This window comes from Mustela erminea, chromosome 3 (genome assembly GCF_009829155.1).
Source record: "Mustela erminea isolate mMusErm1 chromosome 3, mMusErm1.Pri, whole genome shotgun sequence".
In the NCBI taxonomy this organism is placed as follows: domain Eukaryota; kingdom Metazoa; phylum Chordata; class Mammalia; order Carnivora; family Mustelidae; genus Mustela; species Mustela erminea.
Genome location: NC_045616.1, coordinates 106,849,227 through 106,867,590, shown reverse-complemented (window position 1 = coordinate 106,867,590; position 18,364 = coordinate 106,849,227). Strand labels below are relative to the sequence as shown.

The window sequence follows — 18,364 nt, the reverse complement described above, 5'->3', positions numbered from 1 at the left end:
CAGGTTTTTTCTTGTCTTTTTCTTACTCTGAGAAGGGCTCTGGGATCCACTCTACAATCTGAACACAGATCTGAGACCGTGCCCCAGCATCATCCCGCTGCCGAGATACAATTCTCTGGCCTTGTTTCTTGGGTCTGAGATTTGTGGGCCTCTGGGGAGAACCCGATTCATCCAGCCCATCAGGCAGAGGTATTCAGAGCCCTGACTTGGAAAGTCTCTAAATTTAAAGTGTGTGTGCCTGCTCACCCTCCTGTGCCTGCGTTTCTAGGAAATTCCGTAAATCTAAATGCATTACGAGGCACAGAAGCAACATTTGCCCATGTGGAAAATGAGAGGCTAGTTTTAGTAATTTAAAGCCAAGCAAAACACACAACCTCCTAATTTGTTTGTTTGCTAAAAAGAAAGTAATGCATTAAAATAATTGTACATTAATTGCTAAATTACAGTGGAACTTTGGTGAAATTACATATTTCAATTTCATTAGCAGAACCAAACGGAAAGAGTAATGCCAAAAAATTACATTGTAGTAAATTTAAAACACGCAGGCAGGCCTCTGATTCAGTACTCCAGTACACATGTTTGTCAAGCCACAGCCCAGGGTTTGAGTACATGTTCCTACAATGTTAATTATGGCCCCAAAGTACCTTGCTATCAAATCTGGGAGATGCAAGCAAATTATTCTCCAAGACTTTCTCTCTACTGCATGTTCAGTCAGTGCCCAGCAGAGTGAATAAGTGTTGGCCAACGAATCCGTTCTAATAGGGAATTCCAAGGAGCAAAGACTGCCCAAAACATTCCCATGCTCAGCCTTAACACACAGATGAAGAAAGGGAAACATTCATTTATTCATTCAACAAACATTTGTTGAGTACCCAGTTCTGTGGTTGGCACTGAGTAAGATATGAATATAGAAATGAATAAGTGTTATTCTCTTCAAAGAGCTCATTTTCCAAACAGGAAGGCAAGCACACAGAGATAACCCTAGCACAAGGAAGTTGGCATTCTCAAGGGTTTCTGTAACTTACTGTGCATTAAAATCAACTGAGAAGCCTGTATAAAAGGCAGGTGCCAGGACCTGCTTCTGGAAGCTCTCTCTGGGAAGCTCTGGGGTAGACCCTTGATTCTCCCCATGGGATTTTGTTGTGGAACCATTCTCTGACAAGCTCAAATTCAGGGATACACAGAGCAGGGATTAGGTGAACCGATAGCTTAATTTCCGGGCACTCCAACTAAAGCCGTTTCTCTGCATTTCCCAGAAAATGTAGAACTCCCCCCACCCAGCTGTCAAACTGGTCAGCACTACACTCCCTGTCTGAGGGGGAACAGGCATGGAACATTTTCACCATTCAAGCAAGACTTTCGATGATTGGTACGCGCATTAGCAAAGGCCCCCAAGAACCAGCTATGGATAATTGTTTGTGCTGTGCTGTTCAAAAGCAAAATGCTTGTTTTTGTTTCCAACCACTCAAATAATACTTGCTCATGACCGAAAAACGTCGAAATCCTAGAAAAGTCTAATACAGAGAGAGGCACACTCAGCTACTGTCTGGGGGTAATCATTCATCCACCTCTCGGTCCTCGCTTTTCTCTGCATGTGTGCTCGAATTAAACTAGGCCCGTTTGTGCGACTTCTGCCATTTCAAACCCTTGGGAGGGGCTGACGCTCTTCTGACAAAGGTGCGAGCATCTCTCCGCAGCGTTTTACCATGAAATGCCCTGACCGTGGCCCTGCCTCTGTCCTTCCAGATGGCCTGGTGGATTGCCTGGACCCTGACTGCTGCCTGCAGTCAGCCTGTCAGAACAGCCTGCTCTGCCGAGGGTCCCGGGACCCCCTGGACATCATTCAGCAGAGCCAGACAGACTCGCCTGCCGTGAAGTCCTTCTACGACCGCATCAAGCTCTTGGCAGGCAAAGACAGCACCCACATCATCCCTGGAGACAACCCCTTCAACAGCAGGTGGGCACCCTTCCGTCCATACAGGCTGCGGAGGTGGCTGGTCTCCTTCCTGGCAGAGCAGGAGGAAGGAAGTGCTCCTGGTTTTTCTGCGGGCCCCGTTGGCCTAGAAACTACCCCATGAGGGCAACTCCTCTCTCTGGTTCACAGAGGGCCCTTTCCTGTCTGTGGAAGTTGGCCACCTTCACCCCAGAAGCTGCTGGACACGTCTATGGATGGTCTGGTTTTGAGATCATTTTTCTGATCTGTTATTTTATTATATCATTGTTATTATTTTATCTCTTTATAAAATACCTCTGATAGTACCTTTTGTCTGATCACCCCTGAAATACTTCATTCAACAGAGTATTTTTGAAAGCAGCTATTAGCTGAATAGCATTAATTAGAATTTATTGAGCACCTCTCATAAGCCAGAGCCTTTATGTAGACTGTTTCCCATCCTCCCAGCAACCCTATCAATTATACCTGCTATTGACCTGCTTTGGGCAAGATGTCGTGCTGGGGCATTTTACCTTTCTTTCCAAAATGATGGGGTTTCTCTTAAATTTACTTTTGCTCTCAGTAGCTAATTTGAAGCAGTTCTGGGGAAAATTCTGGGTTTCTTTTACAGTCAGCTTGGCCCCTCCGTTCCAAGTTAGAACTGTATCCCTGGAGAGGAGAATGAGGGAGGAGTTGGCTTTGAGGCGTCCCATCCGCTCCAAGGTACTGGTCATGATTCTGAGGGGGAGAGGAAGGACACAGAGGCAAGGGTCTTCTTACGGCCTGCCTGCATCTCACAGATCTCTCTCTTGGTGGGTCTGGGTCCAGATGTCAACAGTGTCTGCAGATATGAGGTCTTCTTGGGGAGAGAGGCAAGGGTCTTCTTACGGCCTGCCTGCATCTCACAGATCTCTCTCTTGGTGGGTCTGGGTCCAGATGTCAACAGTGTCTGCAGATATGAGGTCTTCTTGGGGAGAGAGGCAAGGGTCTTCTTACGGCCTGCCTGCATCTCACAGATGTCTCTCTTGGTGGGTCTGGGTCCAGATGTCAACAGTGTCTGCAGATATGAGGTCTTCTTGGGGAGAGAGGCAAGGGTCTTCTTATGGCCTGCCTGCATCTAACAGATGTCTCTCTTGGTGGGTCTGGGTCCAGATGTCAACAGTGTCTGCAGATATGAGGTCTTCTTGGGGAGAGAGGCAAGGGTCTTCTTATGGCCTGCCTGCATCTCACAGATGTCTCTCTTGGTGGGTCTGGGTCCAGATGTCAACAGTGTCTGCAGATATGAGGTCTTCTTGGGGAGAGAGGCAAGGGTCTTCTTATGGCCTGCCTGCATCTCACAGATGTCTCTCTTGGTGGGTCTGGGTCCAGATGTCAACAGTGTCTGCAGATATGAGGTCTTCTTGGGGAGAGAGGCAAGGGTCTTCTTATGGCCTGCCTGCATCTCACAGATCTCTCTCTTGGTGGGTCTGGGTCCAGATGTCAACAGTGTCTGCAGATATGAGGTCTTCTTGGGGAGAGAGGCAAGGGTCTTCTTATGGCCTGCCTGCATCTCACAGATGTCTCTCTTGGTGGGTCTGGGTCCAGATGTCAACAGTGTCTGCAGATATGAGGTCTTCTTGGGGAGAGAGGCAAGGGTCTTCTTATGGCCTGCCTGCATCTCACAGATGTCTCTCTTGGTGGGTCTGGGTCCAGATGTCAACAGTGTCTGCAGATATGAGGTCTTCTTGGGGAGAGAGGCAAGGGTCTTCTTACGGCCTGCCTGCATCTCACAGATGTCTCTCTTGGTGGGTCTGGGTCCAGATGTCAACAGTGTCTGCAGATATGAGGTCTTCTTGGGGAGAGAGGCAAGGGTCTTCTTATGGCCTGCCTGCATCTCACAGATGTCTCTCTTGGTGGGTCTGGGTCCAGATGTCAACAGTGTCTGCAGATATGAGGTCTTCTTGGGGAGAGAGGCAAGGGTCTTCTTATGGCCTGCCTGCATCTCACAGATGTCTCTCTTGGTGGGTCTGGGTCCAGATGTCAACAGTGTCTGCAGATATGAGGTCTTCTTGGGGAGAGAGGCAAGGGTCTTCTTATGGCCTGCCTGCATCTCACAGATGTCTCTCTTGGTGGGTGGGTCTGGGTCCAGATATCAACAGTGTCTGCAGATATGAGGTCTTCTTGGGGAGAGAGGCAAGGGTCTTCTTATGGCCTGCCTGCATCTCACAGATGTCTCTCTTGGTGGGTCTGGGTCCAGATGTCAACAGTGTCTGCAGATATGAGGTCTTCTTGGGGAGAGAGGCAAGGGTCTTCTTATGGCCTGCCTGCATCTCACAGATGTCTCTCTTGGTGGGTGGGTCTGGGTCCAGATATCAACAGTGTCTGCAGATATGAGGTCTTCTTGGGGAGAGAGGCAAGGGTCTTCTTACGGTCTGCCTGCATCTCACAGATGTCTCTCTTGGTGGGTCTGGGTCCAGATGTCAACAGTGTCTGCAGATATGAGGTCTTCTTGGGGAGAGAGGCAAGGGTCTTCTTACGGCCTGCCTGCATCTCACAGATCTCTCTCTTGGTGGGTCTGGGTCCAGATGTCAACAGTGTCTGCAGATATGAGGTCTTCTTGGGGAGAGAGGCAAGGGTCTTCTTACGGCCTGCCTGCATCTCACAGATCTCTCTCTTGGTGGGTCTGGGTCCAGATGTCAACAGTGACTGCAGGTATGAGGTCTTCTTGGGGTTGTCTGTCTCATTTCGGGACTCCTTCCCACCAGGAAAGAAGAGTTGCTGGCTGGGTCCTCTTTCAGGAAACCTCTAGGAAACTTGAAGTTGAACGGGGTGCTCCTGGCCTCCTCAGCCCTCTTACCTTCCTCCTTGTGCCATCCTTCTCTTATATCTCTTATCCTCACTCAGTTCTGGGGAGGCCCAGCAGCAACTCGGGAAGTATGCTGCTCAAGCAGGCTTCCAGCCCGTAATGGAAATACCAGACTTCACCTCCCACGGGAGCCCCTAGCTTTTTAAATGATTCTCTTGGTGCCCCTCCCAGTAGACCTTGGGGAGGAAACAGCATCAGGCCATGACTTAGACTCTGCTCCTCCCCCTTGGGACAGTCTGGTGGGATGGGGAGGTGGTAATGGTACAGCTGATTAATTCCACAGCCCCTAAGAACTCTCTGGGAAGGTGTGCAGCCCCAATTCCTGGCAGCAGTTTGTATATGAGGGCTCTTAACATGGTCACTTTGGGCCAGCAACTTTAGCCTCTCACCTGTTGTTGCTTTCCTAAAAGTAAAACAGAAAAGAAAAAATAATCTCAGCCGTCTCCTAGTTCAGCCCTGACACCCCCTCGCCTGTGCCACATTAGGCAAGTTATTTAACCTCATAAACTTCATTTTCTTGACTGATAAAATTAGAATATTACAGAATATACTTGCACAGTTGTATTATTTAATACAAGAACCCCTCAAAAATTAAAAAAACCACAAATATTTGATCAGAGAAGCATTTGCTTTCTAGAATCCTAGTTCTGGGACAGGGATTCTACAGGTATGTTTCCCTTTAATAATGAACATAATTCCTGTTGCCAATGAGTCACGAGTGGCCCTAGCACCAGGCTGGGAGCATTCCAGGAGGACTTGCATGCAATTTGCTTGTACAGTAAATGCAACTCAAAGGTCCCTGCTCTGTTCAGCTTCCTGTTAACGTTTCATTTTTCCCACCCTAAATCCAGTCATTTCCTGATACTCTCCTTTTTGTCCCTTAAAATTCAGTCTTCTCCTTCTTATCCAAGTTGCCATTTCCAGAAGGCACCTTGAGGCAGCCAAGATTCAGGAGAGGAGGCAGGGACTCCAGAATATCTGGTGGACTAGACCAGCCCCAGAGATCTGGGAGGAAGAGGCTTGCTTTAGAGAAAGCATCTCTGGAGCTTTGAAAGTCGCCGTAGACACCACCACCCACGTGAGCCCACATTCCAACATACTGACGTAGATACATAATTCAGAAATACAAAATGTTACTCCAAGACAGGTTGAAGTTCACCAAGCATGAGAATTTTAGTGCATTATCCTCTGACAGAAAAATGAGGGAGAAAGCGAGGAGTAAAAAAGAAGTTAATTCAAGACTTCTAAGAAGGCATTTCCCCGAAATAATGGCATACAAAAATCACTAAAATGCCTTGACTCCACCACTATAATTTATAGAGCAGATCTCACTATCTAGATAATGTGATAATTGTTACACATCAATAATCATAAATAGAAATGAACTGATAGCATGTCTTAGCTGAGTCTTTTCTGTGAATTGTCTTCCTAGAAACGATATGAAGCCAGCAACAATGAAGAATTAGGAAAATAGAGGGTGGGAAGCCTAGGCAACCAGGCCTCTTTTATTCCTGGGACGCTGTACAAAATTTCTTGCTATAGGAATGATTTAAAAGAAATAACAGTGGTATAAAAAAGGAGGGGAGAAAAAAAACCCACTGCGGGGCATACTCCCAATTTTGTTTTCTCATCACAAATGCTTTGTACCTTGTGGTCATCAACACACATCGATTTTAAAATAGTGTCTTGGAAGGCATGAAAGAAATCTTAGTCTGCACTAAGATAAGGAAATGGAATTGAACAAAAGAATTATTTTCATAATTTAGTTTTCCACTTTCAAAAGACTCTAGCATTATAGTTGGAACCAGCTAAAAATGGGATGCATTTGTTAGGCTGACGGTAGCAGACAATTAGAGCTGTCAGTGGAACAGTCTAAGCCCTCCCGAGATCATCAAAGGGTTGGAGTTGAACAGTTGGGGGTATTGCTAATAAAAAGAGAGGTGCCTGGAGAAAGCACCCCTCCAGTTCTGGGGTCACCTGAGATGGCAGAAGTAAGTGCATTCCAAAAATCAAGCAGACTTGGACAAGATTCTGGCAAAGAACAGGTCAGTTTGATTACCTAGCCTAGAAATTGGGATTCTGTCCAGGAGCCTGGAAACCTGAGTACCCTCTGCCTCTTCCAAATGCCCAGTGGCTTGAAGGCTCACAAAAACAGCTGTAGACCTGCTTGGTGGGCTGGGAGCTAAATGCAAAAACGGAAGTTCTCATTAGCCCGTTTCTGTGAAATCAGAAAATTTAGGTAAGAGGAGGCAAGTGCCTTCTCCTCCTGTGGTGTTTGAGAAGACTCTCGTCCTATCTCTGTTGCTTTATGGGATTTTGCAGAAGTTGTTCGTTGGATACTGGCATCCTCAAGAAAGTTCTAGTTACTATGATCTGGAGAGAGGAGAGCTTTTGCTGACAGTGGGGAAAAGGTTGTGTGGGATTTCAACCCCTGCCCCATCAAATAGCAGGAATTTTATACAAACAGAAAGAGAGTTATGTGGAATCCAGAATCCAAGATAGAATCCAGAAAAAATATATCTCCCATATTCTCTTTTCCTCAGGCTCTCATGGATTGAAAGAAATTTTGCTCTTAGGGGGCAACAAAACACAATGTATGTAGATGTCCCAGCTTCATTTAAAAAAAAAAAAAGAAAGAAAAACCTCTGTGTGCTTCCCTCTCTTCCCTCTGACATCCCAGCCTGGAGAAGAAGAGTAACATTGCCTTTCCCCAAAGCCGAAAAAGGAAATGAGTAGCCAGATGGGGAAGCTCTCACCCGCGTGTAATACTCTCTGTGCCAGACTAAGGCACAAGCATGAGTTATGAGGGGCAGCCTGAAGCTCGGGCCAAACAAAAGCCAAATGATGTCAGGAAATGCAGCAAGGCCAAAGGCCGAGGGACTGTGCACCGGAGACCCCTTTGCCCATCTAAGTGAATGGGAAGGCTGTCCGGGGATTTCATTCCAACATGTCACCAGTTCTGCTCCTCACGGAAAGCAAGCATGAAGACCTCCCCATGAGGTGTGATCATGTGAATCCAGAAATAAATGTTGAAAGCCTAGTGACCAAAGGAGGATGGGTGGGGACAGCAGCAACGTGGGAGGAAAACTTGACACGCCCCCTGGTCTCCTTATTCACCTCTGTGTGGCTCAAGTCGTATGTTTCTTTTTCTCTCAGCTTGGTTTCTCTCATACGAGGACAAGTGGTAACTACAGATGGGACTCCTCTGGTTGGAGTGAACGTGTCTTTTGTCAAATACCCAAAGTACGGCTACACCATTACCCGCCAAGATGGCACGTAAGTATCTCCGTGAGCCCTACCTACTCAGGGCTGAGGGGGCAAGCAAAGAGGCAGATGGGGCTACTGCCTTGGAACCACGTGGCTTCCCCTTGTGGACTGGGATGTCCATCAGGCCAGAGCCCCAGTGAGGATCCCCCCCAAATACGTTTGTTGCTTTATGGCATGGTATCCAAAATTAAAAACAGAGAGAAGGGACAGGCTATCTGGGGCTGCCGATAACCATCATTTTCCTTTCTTCCATGTCATATAAGTGCTTTTCTGTGTCTGTGCATGTGTTGGAGCTGGAGCGGGGGGAGGGCCTATTCTAAAAAGAAAAAGGCAAAGCGGCGTTTGGAAACTCACTCCTATTTTAAATCAAAGGCAGTGCAGGGTGACAAGGATCCACATGACATAGTGTCCTGTGGTGAACCCCTTCTGCTCTCATCTGTGGCTTTAGGAGCTGTGTTGTTTTCGTGCCTGTTTTGAGGGGGTGGGATGTAATCAGAGAAGTCTAATTAAATACATTTAGCCGTCACCCTGCTGCGTGAAGACGGCAACCTTTTCCTATTATCTTCTGATTGGAAACATGCACCCGTGCAGCCCCCACCAAGATGAAAGCTATGTTATTTCCTTAATCCACTGGGCATGGAGTTGAAATTTAAAGAAGAAGAAGAAGAAAAGAAATCTATGGGATGAGGAAATCACCCACCCACCCTGAGATTTAAAAAAAAAAAAAAAAAAAAAAAACCACAAACTATTGCCTTGTATTCCAAATGAAAGTGAAAACAGTTACTGTAAATGTGATGTAAGACTTTTTTCTATAAAACAGGAGTCTGGAAAATCATGGATGTAGCATGTGGGTAAGAAGTACAGCCTTGCCTTTTCTTGCCTTGAAGAGTCTGGGCTTACTCTCTAATGTCCTAAGGTAGCCTTGCAGGTTGTTTCCAAATTGACAAGCCCATTAACCCTATCCTCACATCCTCATCTCTGAAACTCCAAGAAGACATCTGATGATTTCCACCAAAATCCCAATATTCACAAAGCTTCTGATAGCTCCCTCATGCATTTCTTTTTTTTTTTTAAAAGATTTATTTATTTATTTAATGGGAGGGAGAGAGAGGTGGGTGGGGGAGGGGCAGGGGAAGAAGGAAGAAAGAATCCCAAGCAGACTCCCTACTGAGCGTGGAGCCCGACATCGGGCTTGATCCCAGAGCCCTGAGATCACGACCTGAGCTGAAACCAAGAGTTGGATGCTTAACCAACTACACCACCCTGGTGCCCCCTCACTCATACACTTCTACAGCCAAATCTAATTGTTTCAACGCACTAGGACTGACTGTGATGTGTAGTGTGCAGAACTATCCCAGGTCTTGTTCATTCTTAGAAGCCAGTGTTCTTACCCTGCAGTCTGATGGCAATGCAGAGGACATTTCTAAGTCCTTGGCCTGCTGCCTGCCCCTACCTTATGCTGCCCCATCCCCCTCAGCTGCTTCCTGACTAATTACAGCCCAAACCCACTTCCCATATCATCTATCCAACCTCCAGGACTGGTGATTCTTCAGCCTGTTCCGTTTGCAAAGCCTTGGAAATAACAGGATATATTTGTGAAGGCTCTGAGGAATCACACAATCTGTTGTGTAGTAATGTGTGCCACAGATATCGATGATTTGGTTCCATCATATCAAGACATTTGACTCTCTCCTGTGTCCTGTACAGCACCATCCCCAGCAGTGTGCACACCCAAAATTAAATAGACAAACAAATATCCTATGCTCAGATATTTACCTTAGTATTCCTGTGCTCCTCACCCATGCATTTTATGTCTATTAAAAAAAACACCAAAAGTGGGGCGCCTGGGTGACTCAGTGGGTTAAGCCTCTGCCTTCAGCTGAGGTCATGATCTCGGGGTCCTGGGATCTAGCCCCGCATCGGGCTCTCTGCTCGACGGGGAGCCTGCTTCCCCATCCCCCTGCCTACCTCTCTGCCTACTTGTGATCTCTCTCTCTCTCTCTGTCAAATAAATAAATAAATTTTTTTAAAACACCAAAAATAAACAAGCAAAAACAGAAGTAAACAACTAAAATTAAACAAACGAACAAACGAAACCCACCAAAAGTTTTACCCAAAATGGGTGAAGCCAGCAGCGCTGTATATTTTCACTGTTTTTATTATGATCCAGCAAGTCTGTTAATTGCTGGGAATTCTGAAGTGAGCAAGAAAGCCCCACCATCCTTCATCCTTGAAGAGTTGAGATCCTGGTGGAGGAAAAGAAACATAAAACTGAGAGACTTCTCTCCATCAGCCTTCTCCTTTTCTGTTAATTGGGAAAGAACTACCTTTGTTTTACTTTACTAGGAATACACCTTTGTCCAGCTCTTGAGGAACAAACCAGAATAAGGTTTAAGAACAATTATCAAAAATATCAGAAACTAGGCAAGTTGGATGAAGGGTTCAAAAGGTATAAACTCCAAACTAGAAAATAAGTAAAATCCTGGAGATGTAATATTCAGCATGGGGACTATAATTAATAACACTGTATGCATATTGAAAGTTGCTGAGAGAAGAAATGGTAAAGGTTTGCATCACAAAAAAATTTGTAACTACGCGTAGATAGATGTTAACTGGACTTTTTGTGGCCACCATTTTGTAATATATGCAACATTTCAAATCATTATGTTATACCACACCTGAAACTAACGTCATATGTCAGTTGTCTCTCCAACGGTAATGCTCCGTGAATCAAATATATATTTCATAATAGTCCGGGTAGATGAGACGAAAGCTTTCATGAGGCTCTCCCATGACTTAGCAGTGATCTTTATAACTCCACTATTTATGGAACACTTGTGTTAGCCCAGCACAATGCTAAGCGCTTTACATCAGGGGCAGAGGAAACTTTTCTGTAAAGGGCCAGATAGTAAATATTTTAGGCTTTGCATGCCATATGGTTTTTGTTACAACTACTCAGCTCTGCCTCTGTAGCACGAAATCAGCTGGAGAGGATAAGTAAACAAATCGGCGTGGCTGTACTCCAATAAAAGTTCCGTTTGCCAAAACAGGTGGCAGGTTGGATTTAGCTCGGGGGTGCCTCGTGTGCTGACCCGCGCTCCACACTCCTCGCATGTCATTCTCTCAGCCCTTCTGGGAAGTTGGTATAATTTTTCCCAATTCACAGATGCAGAAAGGAGCTCAGAGAGGGTTGGTAACGTGCCCACAGCTGCACAACTAGGAAGTGGCAGAGATTGGGTTCTAACTCGGCCCATCTGCCTCCAAAGCTCACGTTCCTCTTCTGCGTGCTCTTATGCACTGCCCTCAGGGCCGGAGTTCAGAGCCCCTGCCTCCTCTGAAGGTAAATGCAGCCCGCTCAGTTGAGCCCGCTTCCCCCCTGTCCAGGTTTGACCTGATCGCCAACGGGGGTGCATCCTTGACCCTGCACTTCGAGCGAGCCCCGTTCATGAGCCAGGAGCGCACCGTGTGGCTGCCGTGGAATAGCTTTTACGCCATGGACACCCTGGTCATGAAGACCGAGGAGAACTCCATCCCCAGCTGTGACCTCAGTGGCTTTGTCCGACCGGATCCTATCATCATCTCCTCCCCGCTGTCCACCTTCTTCAGTGCTTCCCCGGGGCAGAATCCCATCGTGCCGGAGACCCAGGTAGGAATGGCGGGTACGAGGGTCGGACTCTTCCGTACTGCCCTCACCCAGACCGGCTGGTCAGCTTCCCCTCAACTCATCTCACACTCTAGGGGGGGCCAGAGACTAATATTAAGGGGGAGGGATAAAAAAAAAAAAAAATAGGAACACAATAGGATTCATGGTCACTGGAGAGAAAACTGATTCTCTCCTGGATATTCCAGATGTTTTCAGATAGTCGTTCAAGGCTTTGGCAGTCACCGGAGCTGTTAATAAAATAAAAACAATATACATATGTGCAACCCACCTGCAAATTGCTTTTTATTCCTGTTAGTCACAGAGATACATGATAAGAGGCACTTTAACGATCTACATCAGTGTTAGGACAGAGGGCATATTACATTATTGCCTCCCTGTTGCTTTATACCAATTGTCACTGGAAGTTGCAGGTTCATATAATTACAGCCTCTTGTGGCCTCCTTACATGCAGCTAGCAATAAAGCCTGCTGTTCTTATTTACATCTTTTGCCAACAGTGTGGTTTCTAAAAAGAAACACAACAGTGACCAGGAATAATTATTAATCCAAAAATCATAACCTCAGCCCCTTCACTCCATGGTGTAGGATAAAGTTTGGATGTTTTTGTTTTTGTTTTTGTTTGTTTCTCTCTCTCAGTCGTGGGAAGTGGTTCTTGCCCCCCACGTAAGGCATGACGCTATGGTGAGCAGAGCAACAGAGAGGCAACCTCGGGTTTGCAAGCGGCCCACTTGCCCAGAACTCATTGGTTGCAGTATCTCCTCCCCAGGTTCTTCATGAAGAAATTGAGCTCCCTGGTTCCAATGTGAAGCTTCGCTACCTGAGCTCCAGGACCGCGGGCTATAAGTCTCTGTTGAAGATCACCATGACCCAGTCCACGGTGCCCCTGAACCTTATCAAGGTTCACCTGATGGTAGCTGTAGAGGGCCACCTCTTCCAGAAGTCATTCCAGGCCTCTCCCAACCTGGCCTACACCTTCATTTGGGATAAGACAGATGCCTACGGCCAAAGGGTATATGGACTCTCTGATGCTGTTGGTATGTTTTGGTTTCAACTCCTGTTGACTCTTGGGTTTAGTCATGCATTAATTTGATCTATATCCAGTTCCTACCAGGAGTTCTACTGGCACTATCCTAGTCGAGAGGAATGCAGTAATCAGTGAGGAAGACAAGAGTCCTATTTCGTGGACCTTCTGCACTACTGAGGGATCAACATAATAACCACAGACGGGACAAGAAAATATCAAGCAGTGATTCGGGCTAATACTGAAGTAAAAATCAGTGATATTTGCTGGGAGGCAAGAGTAACTGTGGGGGTGGGGGGCATTCAGGGAAGTCTCCTCGGCAGGTGACACTTCAGCAGGGGCACGTGCTTGTCTTGGCACCTTCTTGTCTTGAATGACAAGAAGGAGCCATGTGAAAATCAGGGACAGAGCATTCTTTTTCTGGGGAAGAAAGGCAAGAAGAGCTAGGTGTGTTTGAAGGATAAAGAGAAGGCCAGTGTGGGTAGAATGTATGGACAGGAGAACATTCGAGATAGGGAAAAGAGGCAGAACAGGGGCTAGATCATGTTCCAGAGAGCACTTGCAAATGGCTCAGAACGCACCATGAGAATCAGAAAACAGAGCTGGAGGGGATGTGAAAGTCACATGCTGTGTTTCAGCCTGTGCCTTCAAGGGAATTGCACGATGGCCCACTGATGAAAGACCACCATAAGAAAAGAGTCTGTTGGTTATCAGTCTCTGAAGACTTGTGAGCTGTGGATGAATACCAACCGACCCAGTATCTTTTCCTACTTGTAGAAAGCTGTGTGGGATTAATTAAAATCCAGAATCCTATATTTTCTTCACCACTAGGCTTGCAATTTCCAAGAATTATAATAAGTTACCAAAATAAGAAGCCAGCAAACTTGGAAATTCTCACTGTCATCGGCAGCCAGTATTTATGAGACACTCCCTTTGTGCAGAGCACCACGCTAAATACTTTATCCCCAGTAAACTCTCAATAATCTTATCAAGGAGGCACTCTCCTTACCCCATTGTGCCAATAAGACAGGACGGAGAGGGTGAAGGAGTTGCCTAAATCCTCCTATCTAGCAGGTTACACTTGCTCAGGAGATGGCTCTAGTGGTCTGGTTCATGGGCAAGTTCAGGTACTTCTTAATAAAGATGGTAATACGTGACTGAAGTAACTAGTGCCACTTAATATAAAGTGACCCATCAAATCCTATACCAGTCTTTACCAATATCAAAATAATACCCAACATCAAAAAGTAGTTGGAATATTATAGTGCATCCCCGTGCATCTAGCTTCTGGCATTATCAAGTCATGATGGATACTGGCTTTTCCATTCTTTCATCCACCTCCCTCCCTGCTCCTGATATTTTTCTGAGTCTCCGATATCGCATCATTTTATCCATAATATTTCACCATGTATCTCTAAAAAACTCTTCAAAAAAATGCCAATGGTTATCACAATTTTTAAAATACTTATTTCTTAATATCTTCAAATAGCCCATTATTTAATATTTTGTTTTTCTTATGAATATCATAAAATATTAGTGCTTTGTTTTAACCAGAATCCAAATAAGACTCACCTTTTGCAATTTTGATTTCTCTTAAATTTTTTTAAGCTATGGTTTTCCCTTTCATGTCCAGCTCCTTTTTTTTTAAGTTCTATATTTTATTTTACATCAACTGCATTGTTTGCCTGTAGAATTTCTATAGTCTAGTTTGTTTTCTGATTGTGTCCCTGTGTCTGCTTAAAATATTGCTTTGTTCTAGATCTCTTGTAAACTGAGGTGAGAGTGGAATCTTGAGGCTTTCTAAGGTTCAGATTTGAGGGTTTTTGTTTTTGTTTTTGTTTTTTTAATCTAGATCAACTTTATTTTTTTATTGAGGCATGATTGATATCCAACATTACATTAGTTTCAGGTATAAAACATTCCATATTTACATATATTGTGCAGTGATCACAGCAAGTCTCTTAACATCCATCACACAATACTTATAAATATTTTTTCTTGTGATGAGAACTCTTAAGACCTACCACTTAGCAACTTAGCATATGCAATACAGTATCATTAACTATAGTTGCTATGCCATACATTGTTTCCCAAGACTTGTTTATTTTATAACTGGAAGTTTTTACTTTTAACTCCCTTCACCCACTTCTCTCACCTCCCACACCCTGCCTCTAGCAACAAGACAATCTCTCTCTGTAACTCTGTTTTATTTTTTTAAAGACTCTACCTAGGCATGAAATCATACAGTAGTTTTCCTTCTCTAACTTATTCACTTAATATAATGCCTTCAAGGTCCATCCATGTTGTTGCAAATGGCAAAATTTCAGGGTTTTTATGGCTGAATAATATTACACACACACACACACACACACACACACACACACACACACACCCCTTCCTTATCCATTCAGCCATTAATGGACAATTAGATTGTTTCCATATCTTGGCTATTGTAAGTGATGCTGCAATGAACATGGGGTACAGGTGCTTTTTGAGTTTGCATTTTCATTTTCTTTGGAAGGATACCTAAAGTGGAATTTCTGGGTCATATGGTAATTCTATTTGTAATTTTTTTTTTTTTTAGGAACCTCTATACTGTGTTCTGTAGTGGCTGCATTCAATTTACATTCTCACCAACAGTGCATGAGGCTTCCCTTTAGTCCACATCTCTTCCAGTACTTGTAATTTCTTGTCTTTTGATAGTAGGGATTCTAACAGGTGTGAAGTGGTATCTCATTGTGGTTTTGATTTGCGTTTTCCTGATGATGAGTGATGTTGAGCATCTTTTCATGAAGCTGTTGGCCTTCTGTATGTCTTCTTTGGGAAAGTGTCTATTCAGATAGTCTGCCCATTTTTTACTTGGGTTGTTTGCCTTTTCATACCAAGTTATACGAGTTCTTTATATGTTTTAGATATTAACCCCTTATCAGACACAGGATTTGCAACTATTTTTCCCCATTCAGTAGGTTGTCTTTTCATTTTGTTGATGGTTTCCTTTGTTGCATACAAGATTTTTAGCTTGATACAGTCCCACTTACTTTTTTTGCTTTGGGTGTCAAATCAAAAAATCATCTGTAAGACCGACGTCAAGATTTCAAGACCAGCTATGTTTTCTTCTAGGAGTTTTATGGTTTCAAGTCTTTAATCCATTTTGCATTAATTTTTGTGTATGATGTAGAATAGTGGTCCAGTTTCATTCTTTTTCATGTGGCTGTCTAGTTTTCCCAACACCATTTATTAAGGGGACTGTCTTTTCCGCATGGTATATTCTTGCCTCCTTTGTTATAAATTAATTGACCATATATGTGTGGGTTTATTTCTGGACCATTTATTTCATGCTACTGATCTGTGTGTCTGTCTCTATGCCCATCCCATACTGTTTTGACTACAATAGCTTTGTGATACAGTTTCAAATTAGGATATGTAATGCTTCTAGCTTTGTTCCTTCCCAAGATCGCTTTGGCTACTTGGGGTCTTTTGCAGTTTCATACGCATTTTAAGATTGTTGTTCATTTTTGTGTTTCAGTATTATACCATTAGAATTTTGTTAACGATCACATTGAGTCCATAGATTGTTTTGGGTAGTGTGGACATCTTAATGATGGTAATCATTCTAATCCATGAACACAGAATACCTTTCCATTTATTTGTATCTTCTTCGATTTCTTCCATCAACATCTTGTAGTTTTCAGCATATAGGTCCTTCACCTCTTTGGTTAAATTTATTCCCAGGTTTCTTATTTTCTGATCTTTCTATTAAGCAGGACAGCTGGATAGGTACTGTCATCTTCCACCAGGAGGCATCTAAGGTCTTCTTGTTTTTCCTTCTGTGACTTTGGTGGCCACTGATACTCATTGCCTAGATCCATTAGGTCATTAGGAATTGCAAAGTCATATTTTAATTTTGTCATTGCTTTTCCATTTAATAGTGGGAATACTTTTATATAGAGATATTTTCTCATTAGCTACTTGGTTATATGAGGTATAGTTCAAATAAGAAAGAAGAGACAAATGCTCAATTGTTTCCCTTTATTTACTATTTTCAGTATAATAAATTGGTCCTCTAATATCCTCTAATGGTAGCAAATTAATTTTCTAGTATCATTATGAACTCATAGAATAAAATGTATCTAATATGTTTCAACCCAATGAAGTTATTATCCCTACTAATGGTTGAATGGTCCCATTTTCGGTCAGTGGGGCACTCTTCAGACTGACTCCCAGATTCTTTTGACATAACTCGAGTAGATTTTTATTTCTTCCTTGCTCTCTGGTATAATAAAATGGCCTAGTCTCATCTTACACGTTTCTTGCTCCAGCCATTTCGTCAAGGAGCCCTGCCTGATTTCCTTTTAATGAGAAACAATATTTCAAGGCCACAAGCCAGACACCAGCAATTCTCTTTGCTTCTGGGTTGATTGTTGTTTCTTAGAATTTTCACAGGACAAGTTAGGAAATATATGTGGGTTGTTGTTGTTGTTGTTTACTAAAACGTATCTTCCATTCATATCAATGCTCCTATACTTCAGGATCTAAAAGAAGCCGTGGAAAATCCCGAGAGGTGGCACACATAGTTAAGAATGTAATGTAGTAGGAATACAAGTAATAACAGCACCTCGTATTTCTGAAGCAATGTTGCATTTAAAAATGTGTGGCATCTTGGCATTTTGTCTCATTTATCCTTACCACATCTCTCGGAGAAACTGAGGCTTCACTTGCTCCATGTAACACGTGGGGAAAACAGAGCCACGAGAAGTGTGAGCAGGAACCAAGTTAGAACTGAAGTTCTTCATCTCCCACATCCCTCTCCCATTTGTCCATGTGGCAAATGCAAGATTTTTACAGTCTTTGGATGCTGTTCCCTACTGATTTGTCACATAATTGGCAGGCTTTGTCCCCGTGCCTGCCTTGCCTGGCACTCTCTGGAATCCTAAGTGATCATATAGAGAGCCTTACCTTACACAAGCTGTTGCCTCCAGAGTCTCCTTATAAATGAGGCACTCTGCTTCCATAGGCCTTCCTCCTCGGGAGCTAAAATAAATAACACCGAGTGTAATAAATGCATGCCATGAACAGCAGCCTGAGAGAAACAGTCTCCTGTCCATCTCTAAAGGAGAGTTATATTTCATTTTTAAATGATGCTTCTCCTTCTACGTCACTAGGGTCATTTTTGAAAGCCAGCTGTTCATTGGAAAAGTCTTTCTATCCCCACAGAGTACTACTGTATAAAGTTTCAAGGCTGAGTTCAGCTTGAAATCTGAATTTAATATTGTGTGGAATCACAAGGAGAAAAGCAATCAACCCGCCTCCTTGAGTGAGTTTCTGGAAAGGAATCCGAATTACCATGAACATGTGTTTCTCATTCCAGCTGGAAAGCTCCGGAGTAATCAAGGAAACTCTTTTCTCCACTCTGCCCCACCCACTTTTATCTTTCAGTGTCTGTTGGGTTTGAGTATGAGACCTGCCCCAGTCTAATTCTGTGGGAGAAAAGGACCGCCCTCCTTCAAGGATTCGAGCTGGACCCTTCCAACCTCGGTGGCTGGTCTCTGGACAAGCATCACATTCTCAACGTTAAAAGTGGTATGTGGGCTCATTTTCTTTCCCAAATACAGCTCCTCCAGAACCTTCCCTGCAG

The 18,364-nt window shown here is 44.1% G+C and overlaps 1 protein-coding gene across 21 annotated transcripts in view; it reads left to right on the top strand.

Moving 5' to 3' along the window:
- Positions 1-18,364, top strand: part of TENM2 (teneurin transmembrane protein 2) — a 1,222,850-nt gene that overhangs the window by 1,130,570 nt on the left and 73,916 nt on the right. For all 21 annotated transcript variants that reach the window (XM_032337070.1, XM_032337078.1, XM_032337077.1 and 18 more), the window contains 5 exons: positions 1,747-1,957; positions 7,935-8,054; positions 11,430-11,691; positions 12,475-12,742; positions 18,166-18,309. In XM_032337070.1, coding sequence (XP_032192961.1) covers positions 1,747-1,957; positions 7,935-8,054; positions 11,430-11,691; positions 12,475-12,742; positions 18,166-18,309 — 1,005 coding nt within the window. The remainder of the gene's footprint in view (positions 1-1,746; positions 1,958-7,934; positions 8,055-11,429; positions 11,692-12,474; positions 12,743-18,165; positions 18,310-18,364) is intronic.